The sequence below is a fragment of the Myiozetetes cayanensis genome, unplaced genomic scaffold, assembly GCF_022539395.1.
Source record: "Myiozetetes cayanensis isolate MyiCay16 unplaced genomic scaffold, myiCay2020 scf10, whole genome shotgun sequence".
NCBI classification, from domain to species: Eukaryota; Metazoa; Chordata; class Aves; order Passeriformes; family Tyrannidae; genus Myiozetetes; species Myiozetetes cayanensis.
In genome coordinates this window covers 2,462,306-2,486,920 of record NW_026086605.1, presented here as the reverse complement: position 1 = coordinate 2,486,920, position 24,615 = coordinate 2,462,306, and the positions used below count along the sequence as shown (strand labels likewise).

At 43.2% G+C, this 24,615-nt stretch overlaps 1 protein-coding gene across 9 annotated transcripts in view; it reads right to left on the bottom strand.

The window, feature by feature from the left end:
- The window catches only part of TACC2 (transforming acidic coiled-coil containing protein 2), a 91,005-nt gene that overhangs the window by 29,100 nt on the left and 37,290 nt on the right, over positions 1-24,615 (bottom strand). For 5 of the 9 annotated variants that reach the window (XM_050335118.1, XM_050335165.1, XM_050335129.1 and 2 more), the window contains exons 4-5: positions 12,111-12,274; positions 3,159-4,482 (exon numbers count right to left, since the gene is read on the bottom strand). In XM_050335118.1, the coding sequence (XP_050191075.1) occupies positions 3,159-4,482; positions 12,111-12,274 (1,488 nt within the window). Of the gene's footprint in view, positions 1-620; positions 657-3,158; positions 4,483-12,110; positions 12,275-24,615 lie in introns of all 9 variants that reach the window. The other 4 variants (XM_050335099.1, XM_050335155.1, XM_050335108.1 and 1 more) reach the window with 1 other exon arrangement.

Here is a 24,615-nt window from a genome sequence, read left to right as displayed (position 1 = left end):
AGAAGAGGGAGAAAAACACCACAGCAAACTCACTGATAAAGACTTTGTATTTGAACTGAGATGCAGTGGCAAAAGTTGCTGCCCATCAGCTCATCCCTGATCAATGCTGGCCAGACCGACACCAGAAATTGTAATGGTGGGTTTCAATCAGTAAAGGGTAAATCAATACCACATCTAGAGGGGAAAATAAATTGGACAGCTGAATATTGGTGTGTTCAGTGCCACTAATTATCCAGATATGATCCTAGAAGTAATTAGGAGAACTTCTTCCTTTAAGAAGGAGAAGCAGTTTATGCAGTATTTACAAAGGACTGATTGTACAACGTTGTTCAATGTCACAAATAAAATTTTCATATTTTAGCTCAAAGATACAGAATCTCTGCATTTTTAAATGAGGATCTTTGATAGGCAAACACATAGTGAGGCAATAGATTCCTTAAACTCATTCACAGCCAGGCATCTCACTTAAAATAGCTCTCACGTGTACCAGGGAAGTGAAATCGTTAACATAAAAGCTTCATGCTGAATAATAACTGATCATGCTGTAAAATAAATAAGTAAAATTAAAAAGCCCATAAATCAAAAGAGGAAATTTGAAATGTTAGCTTAGAATTACTTACAACAGAGAACATACAGACATCACATCTTCTACCATCCTAAGACAAATAAGACAAAGAAAAGAGAGACAGACAGAAGGAACTGACAAAAAAGATTAACCTACAAATACTCTGTTAATGTTAATGTGTTAAGGCAGTCTGATCATGCATATTTTCTACCTGTATAATCTTAACCCTTACTTCTTATTGTGAAATACATCAGGAGAAAAATAAAATACTCGTCAAGTCCTTCAGTGTTTTCAAGTTCAATGTTATACTTTTGACACGCTTTCACCTTACCAAACACATTTTTCAAAGCTGACACCTTCAAGTTAAGTTCCTCTCAACACACTAACCTTGCCTTCCCTGAAGGAGGCCACCTGCTTGCTCTTCAAAGCATGGTGTTTGTTATTACAGGAGATGTAAAACTGTTCTTGAATGGCAGCTAAGCTTAAGGAAAGAGCCATTCCAGGTTTTGTTCACGTTTGCTGATGTGTTACGACAGCACAAGAGCTCCTTGACCATTTCAAATCATTTACCCAGGTCAGGAGAGAAAATGACATTTCTTTAAATCTCATCTATTTTGCCTCTGCAGGAAACCTAACTTGGTGATCTGACACAACCAACCCATTTCCCCCAAACCAGAACCCAACCTTGCCAAACAGTTTAGGCTGAGAAAAGTCTTCATCTGCTTATAAGTTTGGCAGCTCCTGCTTGTCTCTTCTCATGTGACAGTCGGCACCTTCCATTTCTAAACAGCCTCCAACCCTCCAGCAGCTCCCAGAGCAATGCCCACACAAGCCATGCCTGGGCAAAACACTTCCTCTTACTCATCACTATCAGCTGGCACTGGGGAGGCATCAGCTGCTCTTTGCTCAGCATCACCTGAGCAATGTGATTATCTCAGAGCAGCTCAGCACTTGGGTAGATGGCCAGAGAGCAATTTGGGTTGAGCTGACATCTCTCCTAAAAACCTCAGTATTTCACACGGGGGTCAATGCTTAGACTGCTGCAGGTTTCACTCAAGAATAAAAATGGGTTGTTTTTATTGATTTAATGTGGGTAAGACTGAGCACATGGTTCAGATTCAAAGTAGTACAAGCTTAGCAAGAACTGAAACTCATGCCTGGCTCTACCTCTCAGAGGTCTAATCTAGGAATCACCTTTCACACAAGGAACACATTTTCAAACTGCCCAATAGGATTTGATTTCTGCACCTTTCAACAGTGCTAATGAAAACCTGTGACTCGGCAAAATCACCTATTAATTAGGTGTTAGAAGTCCAGGAATACCAAAGTATCATTTCCTAATTCAAACCCCCTCATTTGTGCCCCTTGGAGCTGAAACATTTTGCATTCTTTTCTCTCCCTGTCCCACCATGGACTATTGCCAAGGAGGATCCTACATCCCATCTCCCTACCCAGCCAGAGCTTCTCTTGCACTGGATGCCAAGGAAGACTCATGCTGAGGGCTTTTTCATGGAGAAGAGGGACCAGAGGGGCAGAGGCAAACAAAGCCACTGCTTTTGCTGGCATCCCCCAAGCAGCTTTAGGCTCATTTTCTTCTAGAAAGCACCATAGCTGCAGGCTGCACTATTAATATGCAGAGTCTCTTCTTTGTAAAAAAAAAAAAAAAAAAGAAAAACACTTGCAAAAGTAGGTTACGGGGCTGCAGTGAGCAGAGACACAACACAGGGACAAGCAAGGGCTGGGAATTCCTGCAGCCCTCCTGAACTTGTGAGCCCTGTGCTGGGGAAGCTTCTCCACCATGATAAAGACCAGCAGTGAACTTTTGTGACTGTAGGACAGGGCATTCTCATGATGGATTTTCCCAAGGATGAATGTGGTTTGGAAAACTCTCTGTAAACTCATTTTGCCCCTAAATTAACATTGGAATTCATTCTAATATTCGAAGCAGATGGGTGAACTCAAGAGGCCCACGCTTGGGGTCTATCAGCTCCAGCTACTGAAAGACACAAGAAGACTCTGTCTGGCTGCAAGTATCAAACTTAAGGATCTGTTGATATCAAAATTCCCCTCCTTCCCTCTGCATTTCTCCAGTACAAATCAAATAGTTCTCCTTTTGCTGTCAGTCTTTGAAGTCTTCTTGATTTGGACCAAATCAGTTTTGACTACAGAGTTGGAAAACAAGCTAGCTTAGCATGGATCTTAATTCCCACCTAAATTACCGCTAAATTTCAGGTAAACCTCAATATGCGCAATATGAAATTTGCCACTGTCGTATTATTTCACATCCCATTCTCAAACCCAATTATTCATAGAACAGTCTTCACTGGTGTGAAACTTCGATCAACTTAAACAGCATCACGTTCCCAAGATGAGGTCACAGAAAATTTGGTACGAAACTGATAAAATTACAACTTAATCAGGTTCAAAAAAACTTTGGAAGCATCAAACTATTGACACAACAGGTCGAGGGAGAGCAGGCAGGTACAGCCCCCAGCTGTGGCTACCAACACTCAGCTCTCCAAAGACGAACCACGTGCTAAGGGGTGGGAATGTGCTGCCTCTGTTCTAGAAACATCTCTGCCCTTTAACTTACGTTTTCAGTGGCGTCTTCTTCTTTTTCGCAGGTTTGTTCAGGCTGTCTCCTTCTGTCCCGTTTGTTTCGTTGGCACTGGCTGGTATCTCAAAGGAAGCCGGAGATTTGGAGGGCGAGCTGGCTATCTTAGGAGAAGACTTGAAAGGGTCGATGGAGTCCTCACACATGTCTGGCTCAAAACTGTACGTTTGCTGAGGCAGTTTGGGCGACTCTTGCATTTTTGTACTAGATGAGAAGGGGTTAAAATTGGGATCGTCCCACTTGTCAATGTCAAAAGTGTAAGAGCCTTTCGTGATGGGGATTTCGTTTGGATCAGTGGGGGACTTGGTCGGAGTGGTGGGAGCATTGTCCAGCTTCTCCACCGGTTTTTTAGTCTTTGGCCTCCGCAGCGGCATTTTAGCACCTGGCTTTTTACCCGCTTTTTTGGGAGGGGCGGGGCTCTCCTGCTGGTCTTCGCTCACCCCCTTCTCTTCAGAATAGTCGAACTCCAGCCTCACTGCAACGCCTTTGACCGGAGGGTCCTCCTGTCCCCCCGTGTCCGGCGGAGTCACCTCCCCAACCTCCGGTGCCGTTGTAAGAGGTAGCGTTTTCTTGCTGGCAGGGGGGGAGTTCTGCACTTTGCTGCCTCCACTGCTAAATGCACTAATCCCTTCAAAACGGTCAGGATCCAAAGAGGAGTCAGATCCTTCAGGCACAGGTGGGGCCTCCTCTCTCTCAGCAGAGATTTTGGAAGGTTCGGTACATTCGGGCTTCACCGGCTCAGCCTTGCCCTCAGATGCTCCTCTCTCCTCACCCGGGGCACAAGCTGCTTGGCCGAGCTCAGAAGGTTCTTGTGGTGTTTCCTTCACCAGTGGAGCATCCAGAGGTTTTTTGGCTGGCTGCTTCTTTTTTAAGGAAGCTGGTCTGGGTTTTTTTGTTCTCTTAAGGGTACTGGAAGCACTGCTTGAACCGGTACCGTACACATCTGCTGACGGCGCTAGCGTCTCGCTGTTGCCGAGGTAAGACGCTCCATCAAAATCACTGGCTTGCAAGCTGAGGGATCGAGACAGCGTGGATTTGGAAACTGGGACCGAATCAGTAGATTTTCGTCGCACATTTGCTTTGGGGTCGCGGCTCTTGGGCTCTGCAGAGCTGGGTCCTAAGGCATGGAGAGAATCGACCAACTCGATGTTATCAAAGTCCAAGTTGTAAGTCCCGCTGCTGGCTATGGGCTTGTCCTCGTCGAAGACGGTGGAAAAAGAATGGCAAGGGGGACGGAAAGGGCTTTCCTGAACGGGTTCACTGTGTGACACATCGGTTATGGGTTCAGCTTCTGAGCATAATCCTGTGGGAATAGTCAGAAAACTCCGTGAACTTTAAACACGCTTTTAAAACGGGGGCGTAGTGAGTTGGACTTATAATCTAATATAGTAAATGTACAGCGCTTGTTTGGATTACTAAAAAGTCATTAAAACCAAACAAATGGACTGAGTAATGATTTAAGGACATATAAACCAAAGTGACATTTCCAATAAATGAACTAGATTAAGGGAAAAAACAGAACTGTTCTGCCCAGAAAAGGATTCAAGGCAAGCTTCACAAAAAGACAAAATATGTATTTTACAATAGCCCCTAAAGCATCTCTTCTAAACTATCATTTAAAGAGAGGGATATTACTGTAACATGCTATATATTCCAAATACCTGGAAAACTGCACACCAAGCACATTAATCCCATTTTCTACTATTATAAAGAGTTCACACCACTATGTCAGAGCTCTTAGGCTGTAAGTTTGCTGTAAATTGACTGGTGCTTCAGTAATTACATGTTGACCTCAAGTTTTGTTTCCCATATGCTATTTTTACCAATTTTCCCAGAAGAAAATGGCTTCCTCTCCACAACCCATCAATGCTGCTCCTCTATTTGCCCCAAGCAGTCAATACACTCTACTTTGACCTCATACTTAGAAGTTTATAATGAGAGATGAATCACTGAGAACTTAATATGAAATAAATTATGGTAAAGATAAAAAAAACAGTCAGTTAGAGAACTCTACAAATATTTTCAGCTGAAAAATTTTCTTTTAAAAAGATCACTAGATACTCCCTACAGATTATTTAAAACAGATTTTTCCAAGTGTAGTTCTCACTAGTTGATGAAAAGAAAATTTTGTAGAGAGATTTATATGCTAGAAGTGTTCATCCAAACAGCTTTTCATTGTAATTAAAGATCTTCTTACTGAATGGAATCCTAAAATGATTCATAAAAGTCTCTTCACTTGGGGTATAACAACTCTACTGGCAAAGCAGAATAAGATAGAAAATCAAAAAAAAAATAGAAAATATATAGGTAGGAAAGGATTAAGAGGATGGTCCTTACTGCCTTCCAGCTCATTAGGTTGATTATTCAAACGTTTTACAAACCCTGAACACGGTTTGCTCCTGCTGTCATTGCACTGCCGCTGGTGTGAATGTAACACGGTCACCTCTGGCCGTGTGTCTCTGTGGCATCTCTGCTCAGCTCACAGCTCAGCCGGGCTAAACCAGCTGCTCAGAGCTCTCACTGAGCACCAAGATGCCCTCACGTTTCCTACTGAAGCAACACAGCATTCTTCATGTTGTCATTTTTTTTGTAATTATGCAATTATGCAGGAAAACAGTCCAACAAAAATGAATGCTTTGCTCGGCCCTAAATGATTCCAGAGACATTTCTACACTTCTTTGTCATTCCAATCCTGACATGTTTTGCAAAATAACTCCCATTTTGCCCAGCCACATTCATTAACACTGTTCATAAAAGCAATATGAGCAACCAATTATTACTTTTAGTGAGAAGCTATGACTGGATTAAGAACAGAAAAATAAAATTTCCTTTGTTTCAGAAGGTAATTTCAGAAGAAATTGTATGTCTGCACAGAGACTGCAAGAATTATTATTTATGGGTGTAGAGGACAGAAAGGATTTAAGGGAATTGGACACATTTCCCAAAGCAGTTCCTTAAAGTGGCACCATGTATTTCCAGAGACTGTCAAAGGAATGACAGCTACTCAGTTTCTCTGTTAGACCGGGGAAGTTCACTAAGAGACATCAATTAAAACAGTATTTTAATGTGTTTTTCTGCTAAATGAATGCTAATAATGTGGCAGTACTTCAGGACAGTTTATTTTTCTCCTTAGTCCCCACTGGGTTGGGCTCAGTCTCAGCCTGGCTGAGGCGCCATTAATTAGGCTTTGTTTGCTGGTGCTCACTTGACAGACCCATCACTTTCTGACACTGATGGGACTCCTGTTAAGGGCACTCAGAGAGTGCCATAAACCTCCAGCATCAGCCTAATCTGTCCATTTTACCCCGAAAGAAGCATGGAAGACGCTTCAGGGGAATACATCACAATAAACACTGCCAGCAGAGTACAAATGTAGGTCAGCATGAAATAAAAGCAGGATCTGAATAAGAAATCATCGGCAGTTATGCACTGCTTTCATTCCAGCCTACGTCAAAGCCCTCCACAGGGCTGGGGCCCCTGTTCAAAGCAGTACAAACATGCATTAAAACAAAATAAAATAAAATAAAGCTCTGTCCCTGCAGGACTTGGACTGTAAATAAGAGGCTGAGGTTCGGGAATCATCACGCAGAGGGAGCGTACAAGGCTTTCCAGCTACTCCAAGCATTCAGATTCGGTGTGCTCCACCGTGCAGGGCTTTCCTCTCCTTTAACTGCTCATTTCACAACTTCCTCCTAATCAAATCCTTTACTCAAGGTATGGATTTCTGCAGAGCATTGCTCGAGTCGCCACTGTGATATTTTTATTGTTTCTCTATGAAACAAGACGTGAAACTGCCTCAGAAAACATGGCTTTTGGCAGAAGGGAAATGCTGCTGTCAGACTCTCCTGGCACTGCTGGCTCAGCCCTGAATTGCTGGAGGAGAAGACACAAACAGTACTGACAGCCTTATTACTACAGAAGATAAGAAGATCACTCTTTCCTGACATTAACAGCCTATTCAGGAGCAGTGACATTTGTCCTTTTGCAACACAAAACCAAGCAAATCAGTGTTACTAGAGTACTTCATTAAAAACCACGGAAAAACAACCTCAAACCCAAAAACAACCACCAAAAACCCCCAGATGTTTTGTATCCAGGTGATGAGACCTAAAGATGAGAGCTACATGGCGTGTTTAATGCTTGGTATTTTCACCTGGCACCCGTTATGGCACAATCAAAAGTTGCTAGAAAGTCAAAGAATGTTTATCCTGAGCTGGAGGGGACCCACAGAGATCATCAAAGTCCAACTCCTGGCCCTGCACAGGACATCTCCAAGAATCTCACAGCATGCTTGAGAATGTTAATAACAAGATATTTTAAGGCTGTGTGCATTAGTAAAATAAAACAAATTCTCATTGTTAGTAAAACAAAACAAAACAAAAAAACCAACAACAACAAAAAAACCCCCACCAGAATTAAAAATTGTTTCTAGTCAACTACAGACATCTTATTTTGGACATTACAAAACACATGGCACTACAGGTGCTTGTAAAGCTTTAATGTCCCACAAGAACAGTGAGGCAGACACACACCTCAGCTAACTCAGCCTTCTTTCAGCAGGGATCTGTAAATGATCTGAACAGCAGCAAATCCCATGCATGTGCCTTGAACTGTTCACTGATGAGGACATCAAACTTTCATTAAACTGCTTTATATTGAACATGAAAGGATAGGAGGCATTTGAAGATTAGATCAGGATGGGTATCAGGATTTAGGGCTTTTACAGCCTCAGGAAAGAAATGCAGATACTCAGTGGCAGCAGTTGCTCAAGGAGCTACAGGAGTATCCAGGCAAAGGGGCTTCTTTGATGAAGTATTTCTGAAACCCCAATAAGCTGAAAATAGGCCTTAACACTGGTGAACTGCAAAACAAAATGAAACACTATTTTGAAAGGCTTAGAAACAAAATTTAGCCAGATCTAAAAAAAAAGTAAATACAGAAGAAATTAAATTCTAGTTCTGTTTTCTAGAGAAAAGCAAACAAAGGCAAACCCCTGGAAAATGCATACAGTATGCACCCACATACTCTGTTATGAGGAAATAACTCAGGAGAAAAGTACACTTTGCCGAAAGCATACAGAAATTGTAACTACCTAACATTAGAAAATTTGAAACACAGTTTATTTCAAGTCCCTGCTTGTTAGGAGAAGCCTTTGAAGTCAGAAAATCAATTCGCAGCACTTTTAAAAAGTTCTGTAAAAGTGCTTTTGTCACTTATTCTGAGAGAAAACTTTGCATATGAAGTTTCTTTTCATTTTTTTCTGTGTCAGGCTTCAAGAGGAAAACCACCAAAGAAGAATGTTTTCCACACCAAAAATTCATTTGTTTTTGTCTGGGCCATCAAGTCTCTACTGGAAAGCCTGACCTCAATTTCCCTGGCACCAGAAGGACCCAAATGTAGGTGTCCCATATCCTCATTGTTGGTCTGTAATGCACAGAGGGCTCTCCAGCTCTCACGTCTGCCCTGTGAACATAATCTGAATTCATTTATCAGCTGGGGCAGGCAGTGGGGGTAGGAGAAGAAACAGCCCTGCCCAGGCAGGAATTCCTGGCCAGCAAGAGGGTCATTTGAGAGAAAAGGCTTGGGGGACTTTCTGGTGCTTAGATGAAACAAGGAACAAGAGGTCACTGCTGTTCGAAAGCAGCTGATGAGACAAGCAACAATAATATAAAATATAACCAAAATAATGATAAAAACTAATAAATGCAAACTCAAACCCTCAAATTTGCCTCAAGAGCATAACCCACATTTCCACAATTTATTTAGGGAGGAATGGAAGGGCTTGCTGGTGGCACTTTTGGGGTTCAGGAATAGTTTCTACACATGCTCTGTTACTCCTCTCCCCCTCCAGACTTGCCCTCAGACTGACTCCCCTCCTGTGCTCTGCTGTCGATGGACAGGAGCCATGCAGCAGGTTTTACCCCACCAGGAGCTGGCACAAACCCAGGATGAGTTTAGCTCTAGTTCCCTTTCATCATATTTATTAAACCAGCATTGAAGTCGGCCTAATTAAAAACTCTCCTCTTGGCTTTCCAGCAGTGGGGTCCAGCTGCCGTCCTAACGATACCGTGCAGCACAACTGCAGCCATCTGCATAAGTAATTATTGTCAGCCAGGGATGAAATGCTCCTCTAAACACTCACTGTGCCTCCTCCTTCCACCCAAACGCGTGCTCTGTCACCAACCTCGTGCCGGAGACAAAGCCGTGGGGCTGGTGGAGCAGAAACCCAGCGGGACAGCCCTGCCTCTCCCTGTGCCAGGCTCTGCAGCTGCCCCTGCTCCCACTCCTGCTTTGCTGAAACCTGTTTATTGAGCTGTGTGGTACCATCAAGGGACTCTGCTGCAGCTCTGCCTGTGACACCCAAGGAAGGGTCTCGTTCCCTCCGTGTGCAGCTACATGAGTAACTCATGGGGTAAATAAACTGCCAGATACCCAAGTGGTTTAGGAAAGCACAAAGAGTTCAACTTTTCCCATTTCTAAACACCTAAGCTATACACTTAGTATTATTCATGCCTTCTAAAGATTTCCAAATCAAATGGGTGCTTTGTGTTGCCCTCCTACATTTGAATTTTTTCTGCATTACGCATCTTTTTGGTTTTTTTCCCCTCCAACAAATTACCCTGTTGTATAACTGCATTTTGCATAATTTTGGAACACTGAACACAGCTCTGTTACTTTGTGGTAACTTGCCTCCCATGGTCAATCTGATTTGCAACTGAAATGGTTTCACCTCTGCCATCCAGTGGCCTTCAATACAGTCCACACTGGCTATGAATAGATATATTCAGGTTTTATTTCTATTTACTTCAGAAATATCTGAGAGAAAGGAGGCAGGGGGGCCGGGATGTAAGGAGTCAAGAGTCACACGTGCCAGGGAAGCACATGTGTAATCAAGGGTTTGAAGATAATCTACTGCAGTAATTAAAGACACACTCCAATCCTGTTCAGCATATGCGTTCTTTTGTTCTCTCAGTGCTTATTTTGTGATCATTACATTGCCAAAGATTAGAAAAAGAAAACAAGATGGAGAACCAGTAACCGTTGCTACAATGAAAGGGGAACTGTAACAACAGAAAGGGAAAAGGGACAAGATGCCTGAGTATTTAATTTTTATTTTGTGGAGTCAGTTTGTTGAACGTCTTTCGAGCTGCTTATAAAACTGAATCATAAATCACGATCTTAAAGAGCATTCCTTAAAGGATAACTGCCCAGAAATGCTCTAGGGGGTTCAAGACATTTGCAAGACTTATTTGACACTTTCCTGCAGGTTTAAGTCAGAGCTGGGCAGCCTTTGTAACACACACACCAGCCTTGGACACTGCTCTGCCCAGTGCTAAACATTCCCTTCCCAGAGTGGAAAGGGAAGCTTTAAAACACTGCCTGGCAACACCAGACAACTGCAGAAGCCCAGATGATAAGGGGGCTAATGTGTACCAAGGATTGTTGGCAATGACAACCAAACATTGTTGGTAATAACACTCTGTGGGAAAGAACAGAATGTGGCTGGAGAAAGAGCCACAGGGAGTTAGGGCAGCAGTTTGCTGGGACAAACATCCTTGTTATCTCCTGGAGATAAACACAGCACGGCACAAGTGCAGGAATGAAGCCAAGCAGTGGGCATGGACTGCAGAGGGGCATCAAGACCATCAGAGACCACTGAAGTTCTCTGACCCATTTCCAGAAAAGTCCAGAAGAACAGACTGTGCATGGTAACTAATCTGCATAGAAAGCAAGAAACTCATCTCCAGGGCAGGGAAAACTTACCCATACAAAGGTCCCCCCACAAAGCCTGGGTGCAGTCCTGGACACCCCATCAGCTGGATCAGTGCTGGAGCCAGGACTCTCATTTTCTTCCTTTCTTCCTCTGTCTCTCCCTCTTTAACTCATCTCTCTCCTTCTCCTTCTACCTGTCCCTTTATCCAAAACCCACTGCCCCATTCTTACACTGGGAGGTCAGGGACTAACGTCCCAATTTCCATGCCAAGTGTGTTATCTGCCAATAAAACTTGGTGAGCTGCTGCAGACCCTCTTCCTTTCGACCAGGAGCATTTACAAATCTCAGGTGTTCCCTTCCTCTGGAGGGTGGGATGCCACAGCATCTTTCTAAAGGCAGTACAAGCGAGCTTTAGTCTGCTGGGAGTAATATTACCTTTGTGCAATTTAGCCAGGTGATCGGGATGACTTGACTTTCAGATGGGAAAAAAAGAGAGTATAATGGGGAATTTAGTCTTAGACTGTTGAGCTGTCATCTGACAGCCCAAACAAAGCTATTTTGGGCTAATAGCATGCTTTCTACTCACTCATATTCCATTACTCAATTTGGAGAACAAAGAACACTTTCCTGGGGAAAGCATTCATTTAGTTTTTAAAGACAAGTCTCCTTTTTTAAAGGTTATTTTCCCAGTATGTACCAATTTTATGTATGTATACTATACATACAGTCATACCTTCTCCCATGCTCCTGCTATAACTCTAATATCAATAGTTCTACTGTTCTAATGGGCTTTTTGATCACCTCCTGTTTCAGGTAACAACACGTTTGAAAATGACATGGTTTTTGACTGTCAAAATTGTTTTGATTTTTTGAGGTACTACATCTGCATCTCACGCTTCCTTTTTCTACTCAGCTGATTCTGTAAAGATCCTACAGAAAGAAGTTTGATTCAAAAGGAAAAAAATATGTTTTTCTAGAAAACTCCTCTTTTGTTTACCATTTTCAAATGTTATGGAGAGATTTTCCTAAACTTTGTTCCAGGTGCAACAGGGTTATATTTGTTTATTTAACCCAGCATGGATAATGCCCAGAACACACTAAATGAATATTCCAGAAGACAATTTAATGGCATCAATTCCTTGCTTATGCTTAGAAAAACACCTCCCTGCAGCTTCACCTCCCTCAGTAACCCGTTCCACCCATTACATCCTTATTACCTGTGTCTTCTAAGGGCAGCTGGGGTTTTATTTCTTGCTCTGCTATGTCTGCAACAACCACAGCTGCTGCTGCTGCTTCAGGGGCTGGCTGTGGAGGTGAAGGTGGTGCCTTGACAGGTGTAGTGGACTCCGGGGTCTCAAAGGCTTCTTCAGAGTCAGAGCTCCTGTGGAAAATCAAATGAGAGACTGGTGAGCACAGTGAAGATCCACGTTTGTAGGTCAGGCTTGGGAATGCTGGGCTTCCTGAGCTGATGGCACAGACCTCAGCTATCAGGCTGCCTCTGCATTTCCCAAAGGAGATGTTGCTGTATGGTTTACAGAGCAGAGTATCATGGCTGTGGTTTGCTCCCTATACAAGCATTTATGTCACTTGTGTTACCCAAGTGTAAAGGATCTTCTCAAGAGACTTTCACAGCTTCAAAAAACAAAACCAAAATGAAAAAATCCCCATCTAAAATAGCACCAAATTTATGTGTATGCTCTCAAGGGTGAAAGAGATGGAGATATCTGAGATGCAGCAAACCCTTGAGCATCCTGTGCTTCCCACAGAATTTCACCACAGCCCTTTTCAAACAGGCCTTGTTACACAGGGTAAGACAGCCTGTAAAATGCACAGTCCTGGTATTATCAATGGCCTTTTTGGAGCACCACATCCTCCCAAGGACACAAAAACCACAGGGACCACAATGGGTTGGTGCCAGCACAGCAAGGAAAACAGCAGCAGCACCCAAAATGGAACACCAGCTTGAAAGGCAGCAGGTCTACAAAACTATGAGTAACCTAAGCATTAAGTGAAGATCTAAACCATTCAAGGACACACCTGTTATAGCTGTACAGCCGCAGGAAACTGTCCTTCTAGGTCTGGAAACTATAGGTCTTAATTGTTCTTAAATCAAACTGAGCCCAAATTTTAAACATTTCTTCTTGAGACATTTTTCTGGGGAGCAAGGAATGCGGCAACAATGGTGTCATACTCAATAGGCATTGACTCAACAAGCATTTCTGGTGGTCAGATGCAGTTTTGGACTGCTGGCCTGTAATGAAGTGAATTGAACATGGCTGTTTCCTGAAGGACAGGACTGATCTGCCTCTTTCCAGAGATTCTGTGTGAGCCTGCAGTCTCCACTGCTCCTCACGGCTGTTCACACCCTGCATGGGGACAAAATCTGCCATGAAATGAAGAGCCATTTCATCTCCCAAAAGCACTCCACAAGCCATCCAAAACCAAGGACTCCTCTTGTGCTGTTGAGTTAAAGGATAACTCTGAGCTGCCAGATTCTGTCTGCTTTCTTGAGACTCGCGATTATTTTAAGCGGCTCGATGTCAGGAGAGGCACAAGCACAGGATTTGCATTCCATTACATTTGCCTCAATCTATCACAGCACGAAGCCTTCGGAGGGTTGGGGAAGAAAAGACCCCCAGTGTCACCCCTGACAGCTCGAGGAGCACAGCAGACCTGATTCTCCCCAGCTGCCTCAGCAGAATCCCAGCGAGAGCTCCCACCTCCTCCCAGGGCACACGTCATGGCCTGACACCGACTGTCTGATCACCTCTGCTCCGGTGCAGAGCAAAAGGATTTCTGCTGGGTGGTAACTCCAGTTGCTTGCCTTGCTTGGGGATGTTGAAATATTGTGGTTTTTTCTCCACAAATTTGTGTTGCTGCCTGGGGAACTGCTCAAAAAAGTGTGTCTGGCTTTCTATGATCCCTGTTGCTGCAGCTTCCCCAAAATGCCTTCTTTGTGTCACCTCTTAAACCGTACTCATTCATCAGGTCCCAGAACAGTCACACTGAAACACATGGGCTGCAGCATTTTAAATCATATCCCTACAGAGATGCAGCAACCTGTTTTAAGCACAAAATATTTTAAGTTTAGGAACAGCTGCAAACAAAGGGCTTCTGTAAACAAAGCTGCACAATAGGTATTCAACAAACAAACCCTTTCTCCTCCTTCCACAGAGCTGATTCAGGAAACATTGAAGTTGAAGAATCAAAGACAAACAGTTGTGTGATATTTTTCCCAGTGTCATAAAAATAAACCTTGGAAGTTATCATCTAAGCCAACAAAATGAAAGGTAATCCACCTCTCTCAGGCTCTCACATAGTTCCTCATTGTGCTGCACTTAATTAATGTTTCACTCTCCTCATTTCAAACTCAAAGTCTTGCTTTGTAACACTGAAACAATAACATTTAGACTCCTTCTTTCCAAACTGTCTGTATAGCACATGTAACACATGGAGTAAATATATATATATACGTATATAACTGGAATGGACAAAACCCCTCTATTTTCATACTTTACTCCTATTAGTAACTGCTTTGTTAAACTGGCTTGATGGAGCAGTTCTGTCCTCCTTCAGTTACTGCAGAAGAATTGGGTACCTCCCTTTTAAATGAGCTCCCTTTGTTTACTGGGTCTCTTCCTTGGATAAGGTGGGCATGAACACTTGAACTAAAGAGAAATATCTGTTCTTTTTTTGTTCACTGCATGAGTTTTCACTCTAGAGAGCCTCCCGAGTCTGTGGACAAACAGCTGAGGTGCCCAAGCTCCCACACAAAGCTTTGTTTTGCTAATAGTTAATAATTTCCAAAAGATTCTGATGCAATACTCCTAATTTTCAGCTATTACAATCAAGTAAGAACTGTATTAACCATAACTCAAACGCTGCTGAGTTGGTTATGGGAAGCAATTGTCCTCATTAAAAAAGAAAAAAAAAAAAGGTATTTAGCAAAGAAACACAAAGGGAAGCTCAACACCAGGAAAACCTTCTTTGTCACAGCATGGGATCTGGGTGAGGGCATAAAATCTGGATGCACATAACAGCACTGTGCTCCCAAGTCTGTACGACCTGCATCCTGGAAAAATTAGATCTTGGGTTCAGTTTTCCTCAGTGATGGATGGTCTCTCTTACATAAGCTATTTTTTTTTTTTAAGGCTACAGTCCTACGTTAAAACCTTAAGAAAAGACTTTCCCAGAACAACAGGATTTCCTGCGAAAAGGAAATGACACATTTCAGCCAGTTCAACTCTTAGTACCTTTTTCCCTGAGAAATTCAGGGAGTACACGGAACAAAGGGAAATAATGCCCCTGCAAAGTTCTGGGTTGCAAAACAGATGACTGCCAAACTGACACGCCGTGAGAGCCGGCACCGATTCAAAGCCGCACAAGGAGCAGCCACCACAGGCCCAGCTGTGGGCAGGCTCTCACTGAAAAGGGCCTTGGACCATCTGGAATATTATTCCGAAGCCCCAGGCAAGGATGAAGCGGGATGAGATGGGATGCATGGCTTTCAGAGGTGGAGAACTCGTTTGCTGGCCCCATTTCACGGCATTGTGGAGGTGGGATGTGCAAGTGCAGAGTCTGAGCCTGCAGGGCTGGTTTGAGGGGCAGTGATGAAGTAAGAGCTTCAGGAAGGAATATACATTCACACATCTATTTAGCCAGCCTGGGAAACTAGTGGGAGATTGCTTCTATAACATGGCATATCTCTCCAGCTGTATCCTTTGGGTCTTGTACTATATCAGGCAAAAAAGATACAGATTGCAAAAGCTACAAAATATTCCTCCAGTCCACCTCTTTCATCTCCCTTCTCACAAGACAGCCAGTAAACAGTAAATACAAGACACACAGATGGGGTCCAGCAGCAGGGGAGAACAGAGAAAGGAAAGGATCATACTACAAATCTGGCAACACTGCATCAACTTGTGGAGCCTGAGCTCTCCCACTCTCATCTGGGAAGTCTGAGCCTCTTGCCCAGCCTGTTGCATAAATCTCTGGAGGAAATACTGAAGGGAGTCACTGGGGTTGACTCCTCTTCTTCACCTCTGGCAGTGTGGAAATCCAACCTCATAACTTACATTACTTATTATTTTTTTTTGTAATCCATAGGCACTTATAATTTTAAGTCCTCCCTGATTTCAGAATGAAAAACTGCCTTTTTGTCACTGCAGCTGGAAAGCACTCAGGAAGCAGGAACGAGATTCCTTATTCCACTGCGTCTCCTTGCTGTTTGCCCTCATCAGGCACGACAGCCTCTGAAGGGAGGTCATCCCAGTTGCCACCCAGAAACTCGATTCATTAAAAAGTAGTTTGCAGCAGAGCTGTGGCCTTGGGCTGTGTTGGGAACCCTGCCATGTGCCTTGGGTTCCTCTAATATTTACACTGCAGCAGCATAACCAACACGAGTGTGCTCTCTGGTTTTATTTCACAGCACAGAAAGAGGGGTCTGCTGTAAAAAAAAGAAACTTCAAAGCAGGGCTTTGACATGAGGACTGAGGTCAGGAGCATCTCTTCCTATGGAGTGGCACAAGTGAGCAAAACTGGAAGTGGGATGTGCCAAGGGAGGTTCACAGGCTCTTGTGGATTTACCTAAAGTCAAACCTATATAGAAAGTTATTAACTGTATAGCCTGCTTCCAAAAAAAAAGTCCCAAACAAACATGCCTAACTACTTTATGGAGCACTGATCTACTGGTGTGCAATACAGACAGCCTGGACAGGAATGGGGGGTGATATTATGAATTTTTGGAACCAGGAGCTGGAGCTGCATTATCAAGAAGTGCTGCCTGTGCTGGGAGTGGGGAAAGGGGGATGGACCAAAGGAGATGCTCTGCTCTGTGGTTGTGGAATCACAAGTAACGACATGAAGACTGGCTATATGGGGATCTGCTCTATCAGAGCTGTGGTGAACAGCTCTGTGTTTAAATTTTTATGTTTTCTTTCAACCTCTGCACTTAGCAAAAAGTATGATAAATTTGCCTTATTAGTGGAACACCCCTCAGATTAATTGAGGTCACTCGTACCTGTCAGCAATCTCACTGATGCCCAGCCAACACTCCATAAATTTGTCCTTCTCATGGGTGGCCAATAAAATCTATCAACCAGCTGCTCTGTCTCCATGCACCTTTGCTTTACCAACATGACAACTTCATTCTCATGGTGTATTTGGAAGTACAAGATACTGGGAGGAAAAAAGCCAGGTCATTTCATAACACACACACAGACAACAACAACAAAACTGAAGCGTGCTCTGTTACCATCCAAGAGAGCTTGGAGAGTAATGCAATGAAAGCAAGGGCTGCAAAGATTTACTGGACTCTCCCAGATGATGAGCAATTCCTCCCTGATCAGTTTTAACTGGCAAGAATTCCTACAGTCTTTTCAGTCTTTTCCTGAGATACAGCTGTACTCCCTGAGGGGAAGGAGAAAAATGGGTATTTTTGCTTTTTTTCCCCCATCTCATCTTTAGATCTACATGTTCTTTACAACTGGCTAGAGCTGCAGTTCAAGGGGAAAATATCTGTCCAAGTACATCCATTGCCTCCAGGCCATGTAAAACCACACCAGAGTCAGCTGAAGATCTGTTTCCCTGAGCCTTAAGAACCACACAAGAAATCAGAGTGCACAAGGCTCGTGCATCTGTTCCCAGGGGGACAGTGCTCAGTTCCTGTAGGGTGGGGTTAACAAGGATCTGAGGCAAACAGCAAGTCCAAGCACTAGGTCTAGCACTATCTAGACCTAAAGGCAACAGATTCCAACAGATCTGGCCCTGAAAGCATCTGCAGCTCTTATATCATGAAGTCAAGGTATAAATTTCACATGAGTATTTACTGAACAATTTATCATTCACCATGAGAGGAAACTCAATCAGCGAGAAGCAAAAAAAAAAAAACCCCAACTTTTTACAGTGTTCAATTTAGTGCTGAAGATTAATTTTGGCTTTCATTCTTGTAAATTCCACTGGGAGATGAGCTGGAAGTTAAAAAGGAGGAATGAGTTCTGTAGTCTCACCTCCATCGATCATTTTCAGAGATGATCCTCATAAAGCCTGCATGAATAATTCAGGGGTGGTTTACTGATGAGATCAGAACCAAGGATGCAGGAGTGCCTGTGTACTTCTGAGGTCAATCTGTTTGCCTGTTACTTAAGCAGGCACATTTACTGCAGTGGCAGGAGCCACCCAGGCTGATAGATTTGGAAAGACACTCAGTAACTCCAAGGCTTAAGAGTTTCTAAAGCCAGAGAGACAAGGCACTGGGAGATGTGCATTAATTTCAGTCAGAGCTCATTCACTGCAAACCATCCGATAAAACCTTTTTAAATTTCCATTTTCAGTAGTTAAACTGATTTCCCCACATAATTCTTAAAAAAACCTCAAACCAAATAACAAGCAAAAAGAGGCAGGATGGCTCAGCAATACAAAGACCAATTCTAGTCTCAGCTCTGGCTCTGAACTGCTGCAAATACATAGAATCATAAAAGTTTGGGCTGGAAGGAAGCTTTAACTTTCATCTAGTTCAGTGGTCTTGGTCAGTTCACTTCTGCATCCACTCAAGTTTGTCTTATCTACTCAGGCTGGGATCTCTAAATAGCACAAACAGCTTCTTACTGTGGTTGCATGAAGAGTCCAGAGGGGGAAAAGATTGCTCAGTACACATTACACTTCAGGGTTTCTTCCTGCTGCTTATATAAAATTAAATAACTGACAATCTCTTTATAATTCATCTTGTAGCATCACTCATGTTGCAGTTACACAGCTCTAATACAGAGATGCATACTTTTTTTTTTTTTTCTTTTTTTTTCCCCTTCAGACTCTTATAAATACAGCTCTGGATCATAATTCAAAAATCATTAAGAGAACCTAAATGGTAATTCGTTTCCTGGAGATCAAGTTACCACTTTAGACCAGCATCCATTAGCTGGCCCAAGGGCCTGCTCACAAGGACCATGAATATTCTGCAGCTACAACAAAAGGTCACTTTGTTCATCCCACCACTAGGTCAGGATAATATCAAGGAAGTGTCAACTTTCTATGCTATAATTTTTGTACAGTATTTGCCTACTCAGCTAACGTGACACTCCACAATAATTAGATTCTTTTAACATGATGATTGTTAGCTGTGTCACTGCTCATCCACGTGCTTTGAATACGAAACATCCCCATAGATTTTAAATTTTAATAATTAATTTTTACAGCAACACACAAAAAAACATGAATGCCACAGCACAGTGATCTGGTTATTTTAGGTATTAAATATTAATATTTGGTGTCTGAATTACTCTGCCTATCAAACCTAGCACCCACACATCTGTTGAACTCATGGTTTTAAAAACCAACACAAAGACACACGGTGAGAGGCATAAACCTCACAAACAACATTTCCCTTGTCTCTAATAGAAGTGCACCACTGAAATTATAGAGCTTCTCAAAAGAATTCAAGAGAATAGATATCTCTGCACCCATCCCTGGGGGTTGGACCAGACCATCTCCAGGGTTGGTCCCTTCCAACACCAAACCATTTTGTGGTTCTGTGAAAACATTTTGCCAGAGACCAGCAAAGGCTGCAACCTCAGCCCAGCCTCCAAAAGGGTGGGTGGCACTTCAGGGACCATGGAAAGCTATCTGCCTTGCTGCCTCTGCCCTCAGGGGGAACGTTCTCAGTGCTGGATCTGATGCTTGTACTGAGTCAGCAGCTGGGGGAGGTACAAACATGTCACTTATGTGTCACCAGACTCCATTTACAAGGCAGTTCCTTTAGGGACACATTTCTGACCATTAATTATTAAAGGACCTCTCTCATTCAGCGACAAGATCACCCATCCCATGGTTAAATACATTCACAACAAACCCGTGCTGTGAGGGCACTAAACACCAAATGGGTCACAGGAAGATGATGCTGAGAGGGAAGCAGATCACCAACCTTTCCTTCAGCTCACATCCTGCCCTACAGGCACGGTTCCTTTGTCCCACTGGAAGATCACTACTGATGTGCACATGCAGGATGAGCATCAAGCCTTGCAAATGTAATTAAATCACGTCTGGTACCACCCCAGGTGGCCACAGGAAAACCAGAGGGGATTGGATTCTGAGGATCTGCTCCAGTGACTACACCAGAAGTCTGTGGGAATTCACAGCTTTTTAGTGCTGAGTCTGCACTGAGCAAGTGCATCACCTGACAGGGAAACGTTGTCTTTTGTCTGCTGCATTATATACATGGCACATGTACAGAACACACATCACATGTGCACCAGAAAAGGCAATCACGCCTTGTGCTCCTCACCTGCCACAACACCAGGGCCATATTCTACGGGTTTCTCACTTGCAAAGTCTGATCACCAAAACACAGCCCTAACTTCATCACAGGACTATTTCAGCTTCAACAATAATGCTGGAGAATAGTTTTGGTCTTACTCTATAACAGTCACCTCTGCTGAGTCACCAGATCTTTTACTTTAAAACTGGATATGAAAAAAAGGTACAACTCCAGCTTCTTTAATCACAGCAATTAAAAATAATTTTATAGAAGAAATCCGTGAATGGGGATGAAATTAATTTCCTTGGTATCTTCATTCTTTATCCTGCTATCTTTCTGATGTATTAAAATACTAATTAAAAACAATTCCATAGGACAGAAAGAGAGATAGCATTTTTTTAAAAAATGCTTTTGTGGAAGAACACAGACAATCAAAGCTGGCAGGTTAAAAGAGACATTCAGCTTCACATTCAAAAATAATACTCCACAAAATCATCTGCAGTTGCTTCCTCAGCAGAGGCATTCTGCTCAACATCACAGCAGGATAAACGTCACGTGTTCACTTTCTGGCCTGAGCCACAACGCAGCAGAGGAGCCTCCTTTGCAGTTCTCACTTAAGAACAAAGCTCTTATCAAATAAATCCTGTTCCACCGAAACGACAAAGACCTACTTTAGTGCACTGCAGTTCCACCAGAATTCATACTGACGTGGATGTGTGCAGAAGGCAGGATGTTATTATTATTTCAGTGTAAACACCCCTGCAAGACTCACAGAGAACGTGGCTCTAGGAAAATAATCACTGCTGTAACAAAGGCGATACTGCCCAGTCCACAGGTGATGTGTCACAAGGTTTACCTTGGGGACACAGGGAGGAAGGTCATCCTGCAGTCGTTCCCCTGCCCTGCCTGCCCAGCTCTGTGCCACAAGCCCCAGGGTGTGACATCCCCTGCTGCCCCTGAGCATCCCAGCTGGAGTGCTGATGATTTACACCAGTGTCAATTTGATGTGAGTGGGTAAATAGGCTCAGTTACACACTGCTGCTGACCTAATGCTGCTGGGCAACTTCACAGCTCCTCCAGTGACATCTGACTTCCAGCATCCAGCCCTGGGATAACTCAGTGTCTGAGCTGAGAGACAACAATCTGGATTTTCTTTTTTTACATAGGTGAGTCAACGTAATTAAAATGCTACAGCTCCCCTTTTTGGATGGTCATGTGGGACTTTAGCAACGGAAAATAATCCCTTGTGTGTTATCCAAGCCACACAGGTCAGTTTGGAAATGTGTCTTCTATAATAGATTGCAAAAAGAAACTTATGGATACCCTAAACATTAATCACTTGCTATAAAAAGCCAATTTTTCCTCACAGGATGGTTGTATTTAAAGAACAGGATTAGAACTGCAGTGGAGGAGAATTAAAAGGGCATAATCATCTTAAAAATAATGTTGATTTTTGGTTTTTAGCCTACTGTAGTATAAGCCATCTCCCTACCACAACTGAAATGGGAAGAAGGAATTATTTTTTCCTGCTTTTTCTCCTTGTTTATTCAGCAATTTTGAGCGTATTTTGTGCAGAAGCCAAATTCCCACTCCCCCAACAAAAGCCATTTCCTGCTTTCACACAGCAAGCAGAGAGAAATGTCTCAAGCTGTGGGAAACCACATCTGAAGGAAAAAAGACTGCGGGATATAGCATGGCACACTTACAGCAGCACTTGAATCTACTTAAATCATTTTTCTAACTGATTAGCAAGAAGTTCCCCATATTGCTTTAAATCATGTTAAATCTTTCCTTTTTATTGCTGTCCTTGAGATCTGGCAGGGTATGTTTTTCAACAGTACTGATATACATGAATAATGAAACGGTTCCTCATCCTTTCTGGCCAGCCTGCTTTTTCTTTTACTGGTTTCAGCCTGAATAATGAAAATATCTATGCTTACAGAAACAAGACTCAGAACTGAAATTGTTTTTTTAATCCCTATGCTCTTCTCAGGCAGATGCTTTATTCTCAGAGGTGCAGCAGGAAGAAGCTATTTAATTAAAGGCACTCATCTTCAGACATCACAACTGCAAATATACTAATGTGTCCCTAAATCACCAGAGGCTGCTGAATACTCAACCACATAAATTTCTGAAGAAACAATAAAGATGCAGGTTACCCCAGTATCAAAGGTGGAAGATACTTAACACAAATATAACCAGTTAATACATAATAATCCCAGTCAGTGAGGCACTTTGCTCACCCTAGTAGGTTAGGGACTGGTATTTGAATCTGAAGTTGATGTTTAAGTATTTAATACCATGGTAAATATCTTTTTTTTCCCTGCCATTAGTACTGAGCTCTAAAGTCTAAATCCAGGAAAGAACAACATTTTGACCAGCCCTTCAGAAAGCATCCAGGTGCCTGTGCTGCTACAACAACATCATCAACGGCTTCAAGGGATACCAATCAATAATTCATTTGGGAGCCAGAGCCACAGGTTCGAGATGGCTTTGTTTATTGGAACTACCTTCCAAAGCTCTGCCACACCACTCAAAAGCAGGACCCGGGGACAAAACAGCAATTGTGAAGTGTGAAGATGGAAGTCTGACACCTGTCATCCCTGGGGACCGGCTTGGAGAGCACGGAGATTGCTGGGAATAGTGAGACGTGGAAATAAGGCTGTGTTCCTGCAGTGTTCGTGGTCCTTCCCTTCAGAAAGGAGGTAAGGATTACACAGGGATGGAGAAGAAGAGAGGAAGGGACACCCTTTACTAAAAAGGAAAGAGGGGAGAAAAGAGTCCCTCTACCTTCAACCTGCTCCATATTCTGCTTATTTGACCCCTGCACAGCCTCCAAAAAGCTGCTAGAGCTTTGCAAGATCCCTCTAACCCTTATTCCTCTCACTTCAACATGTGAAGCAGCTGCATGGATGGAAACACGGTCAGCAAGCCACAGGAGCAAAGGACAAAAAAAAAAAAAAAAAATTAGATCTCAACCTCTTGACAACAAAATCTCTGCTCAGGCCATAATAATTCCATCTACCGACACAGGGTGGGCGTGAGCCTTCAGCTGCTCCAGCCCAGTGCAGCTCTGGGAGGTTTCCCACGGACTTCATCTGAGCTGCAGCTCTCCCTGTGCCACAGGGCACCCTCCGTGCTGCCCCAGCTCTCAGCAACAATGAATCCATCATCCCTTGCCGTAGGTGCTGCGGGAACGCCCGGCTCAGGAACTGCCGACTCAGCACAAACAGCGCGATGGGAAAAAGCAAATCCCTGATGTGCAGTGGCACCTCTCCAGCTGTGCTGTGGCACCTCTCCAGCTGTGCTGCCCGCGGCACTGCCAGGTGAGGAACACGGTGCTCAGCCTTCCCTTCCCTTCCCAGGATTCCACTCTGGAAAGGGACAGTCCCGCACTTGGGAAGTTAAACAAAGAGACTGCAATCCCTTGCTCATCCTCTCTCTCTTTTAGCAACCAAACCCTCTTCCCAGCACAACACTGGACTCATTTCTAAGGAGAGCAATGGATTGTTATTACCAAGACCAATAAAGGCAGGTTTTATGCTGAAGGAAATCAAAACTCACAAGCAGGAGTGGATGTGACTGTAACTGCTACTCAGGGTCAGATACAAGCCTGAGAAACAAGATGCTTTCATTTAGGAAAACCCTACCGTGCAAATTTGAATACAATTCTAAAGATCTTGTTTAATCAAAATCAAATAAGCCTAAAACATAAGACACAGATTTTTCTCAAAGTTTAGTTCTCATCCCAACAGAGCCAACAGGCCCTGTTCTTCCTCTGGCAAGGAAGAGGTTTCTCAAGCACCCATTCATCTCCTTAATCACTCCTCCTAGCAGAGGGACAGGAGCTGTAGCAAACAGTACCACAGGGAGGCAACAAACAAAATTAAGATTACCCCGAGGTCTCTCTGAGACATATCCACAGTTGTTTAAACCAAAATTCAGTTCAGGTGCTGTATGTTTAGACAGCCTATGCTGCAAACTCCATTTTGGTTTCTGGAGCTGAGGAGGGATCTCACTATCTTGTCTGCTATCACCATCAATGAAGGCTCTCAGGCCAAAACACGCCTTACAAGAAACCTTGAAACCTCAGACTGGGGTAGAAAAAGGAAATTAATTCGATTTTTCCCATTAAGCTGTCTCCCTGGTGCTAATGGGAATACAGAACATGATATCCACAGCCTGCTACTTAAATTCAAAGGGTTGCTTCAGAGCATTTAAGGTTCTGAAGGGAAATAACACCCTTTTTTCTTTAGCTTTTCCATAGTAAAAAATATATTTGCTTGTTTGTTTCTCACCACAATCCCGCCCACTTTCTTAAAGGGAATGCAAACTGCATCGAATTTCTAGCTGTAATTACAACTCTGCCTCTTGCCACTCAAAAGCCTGCTTACCTGGGCTAAATAAGAAATCCCTTACAAAGCATCAGAGATGGATAAGGAAACGTAAGCAAACACAGAAACTGTGGGTCT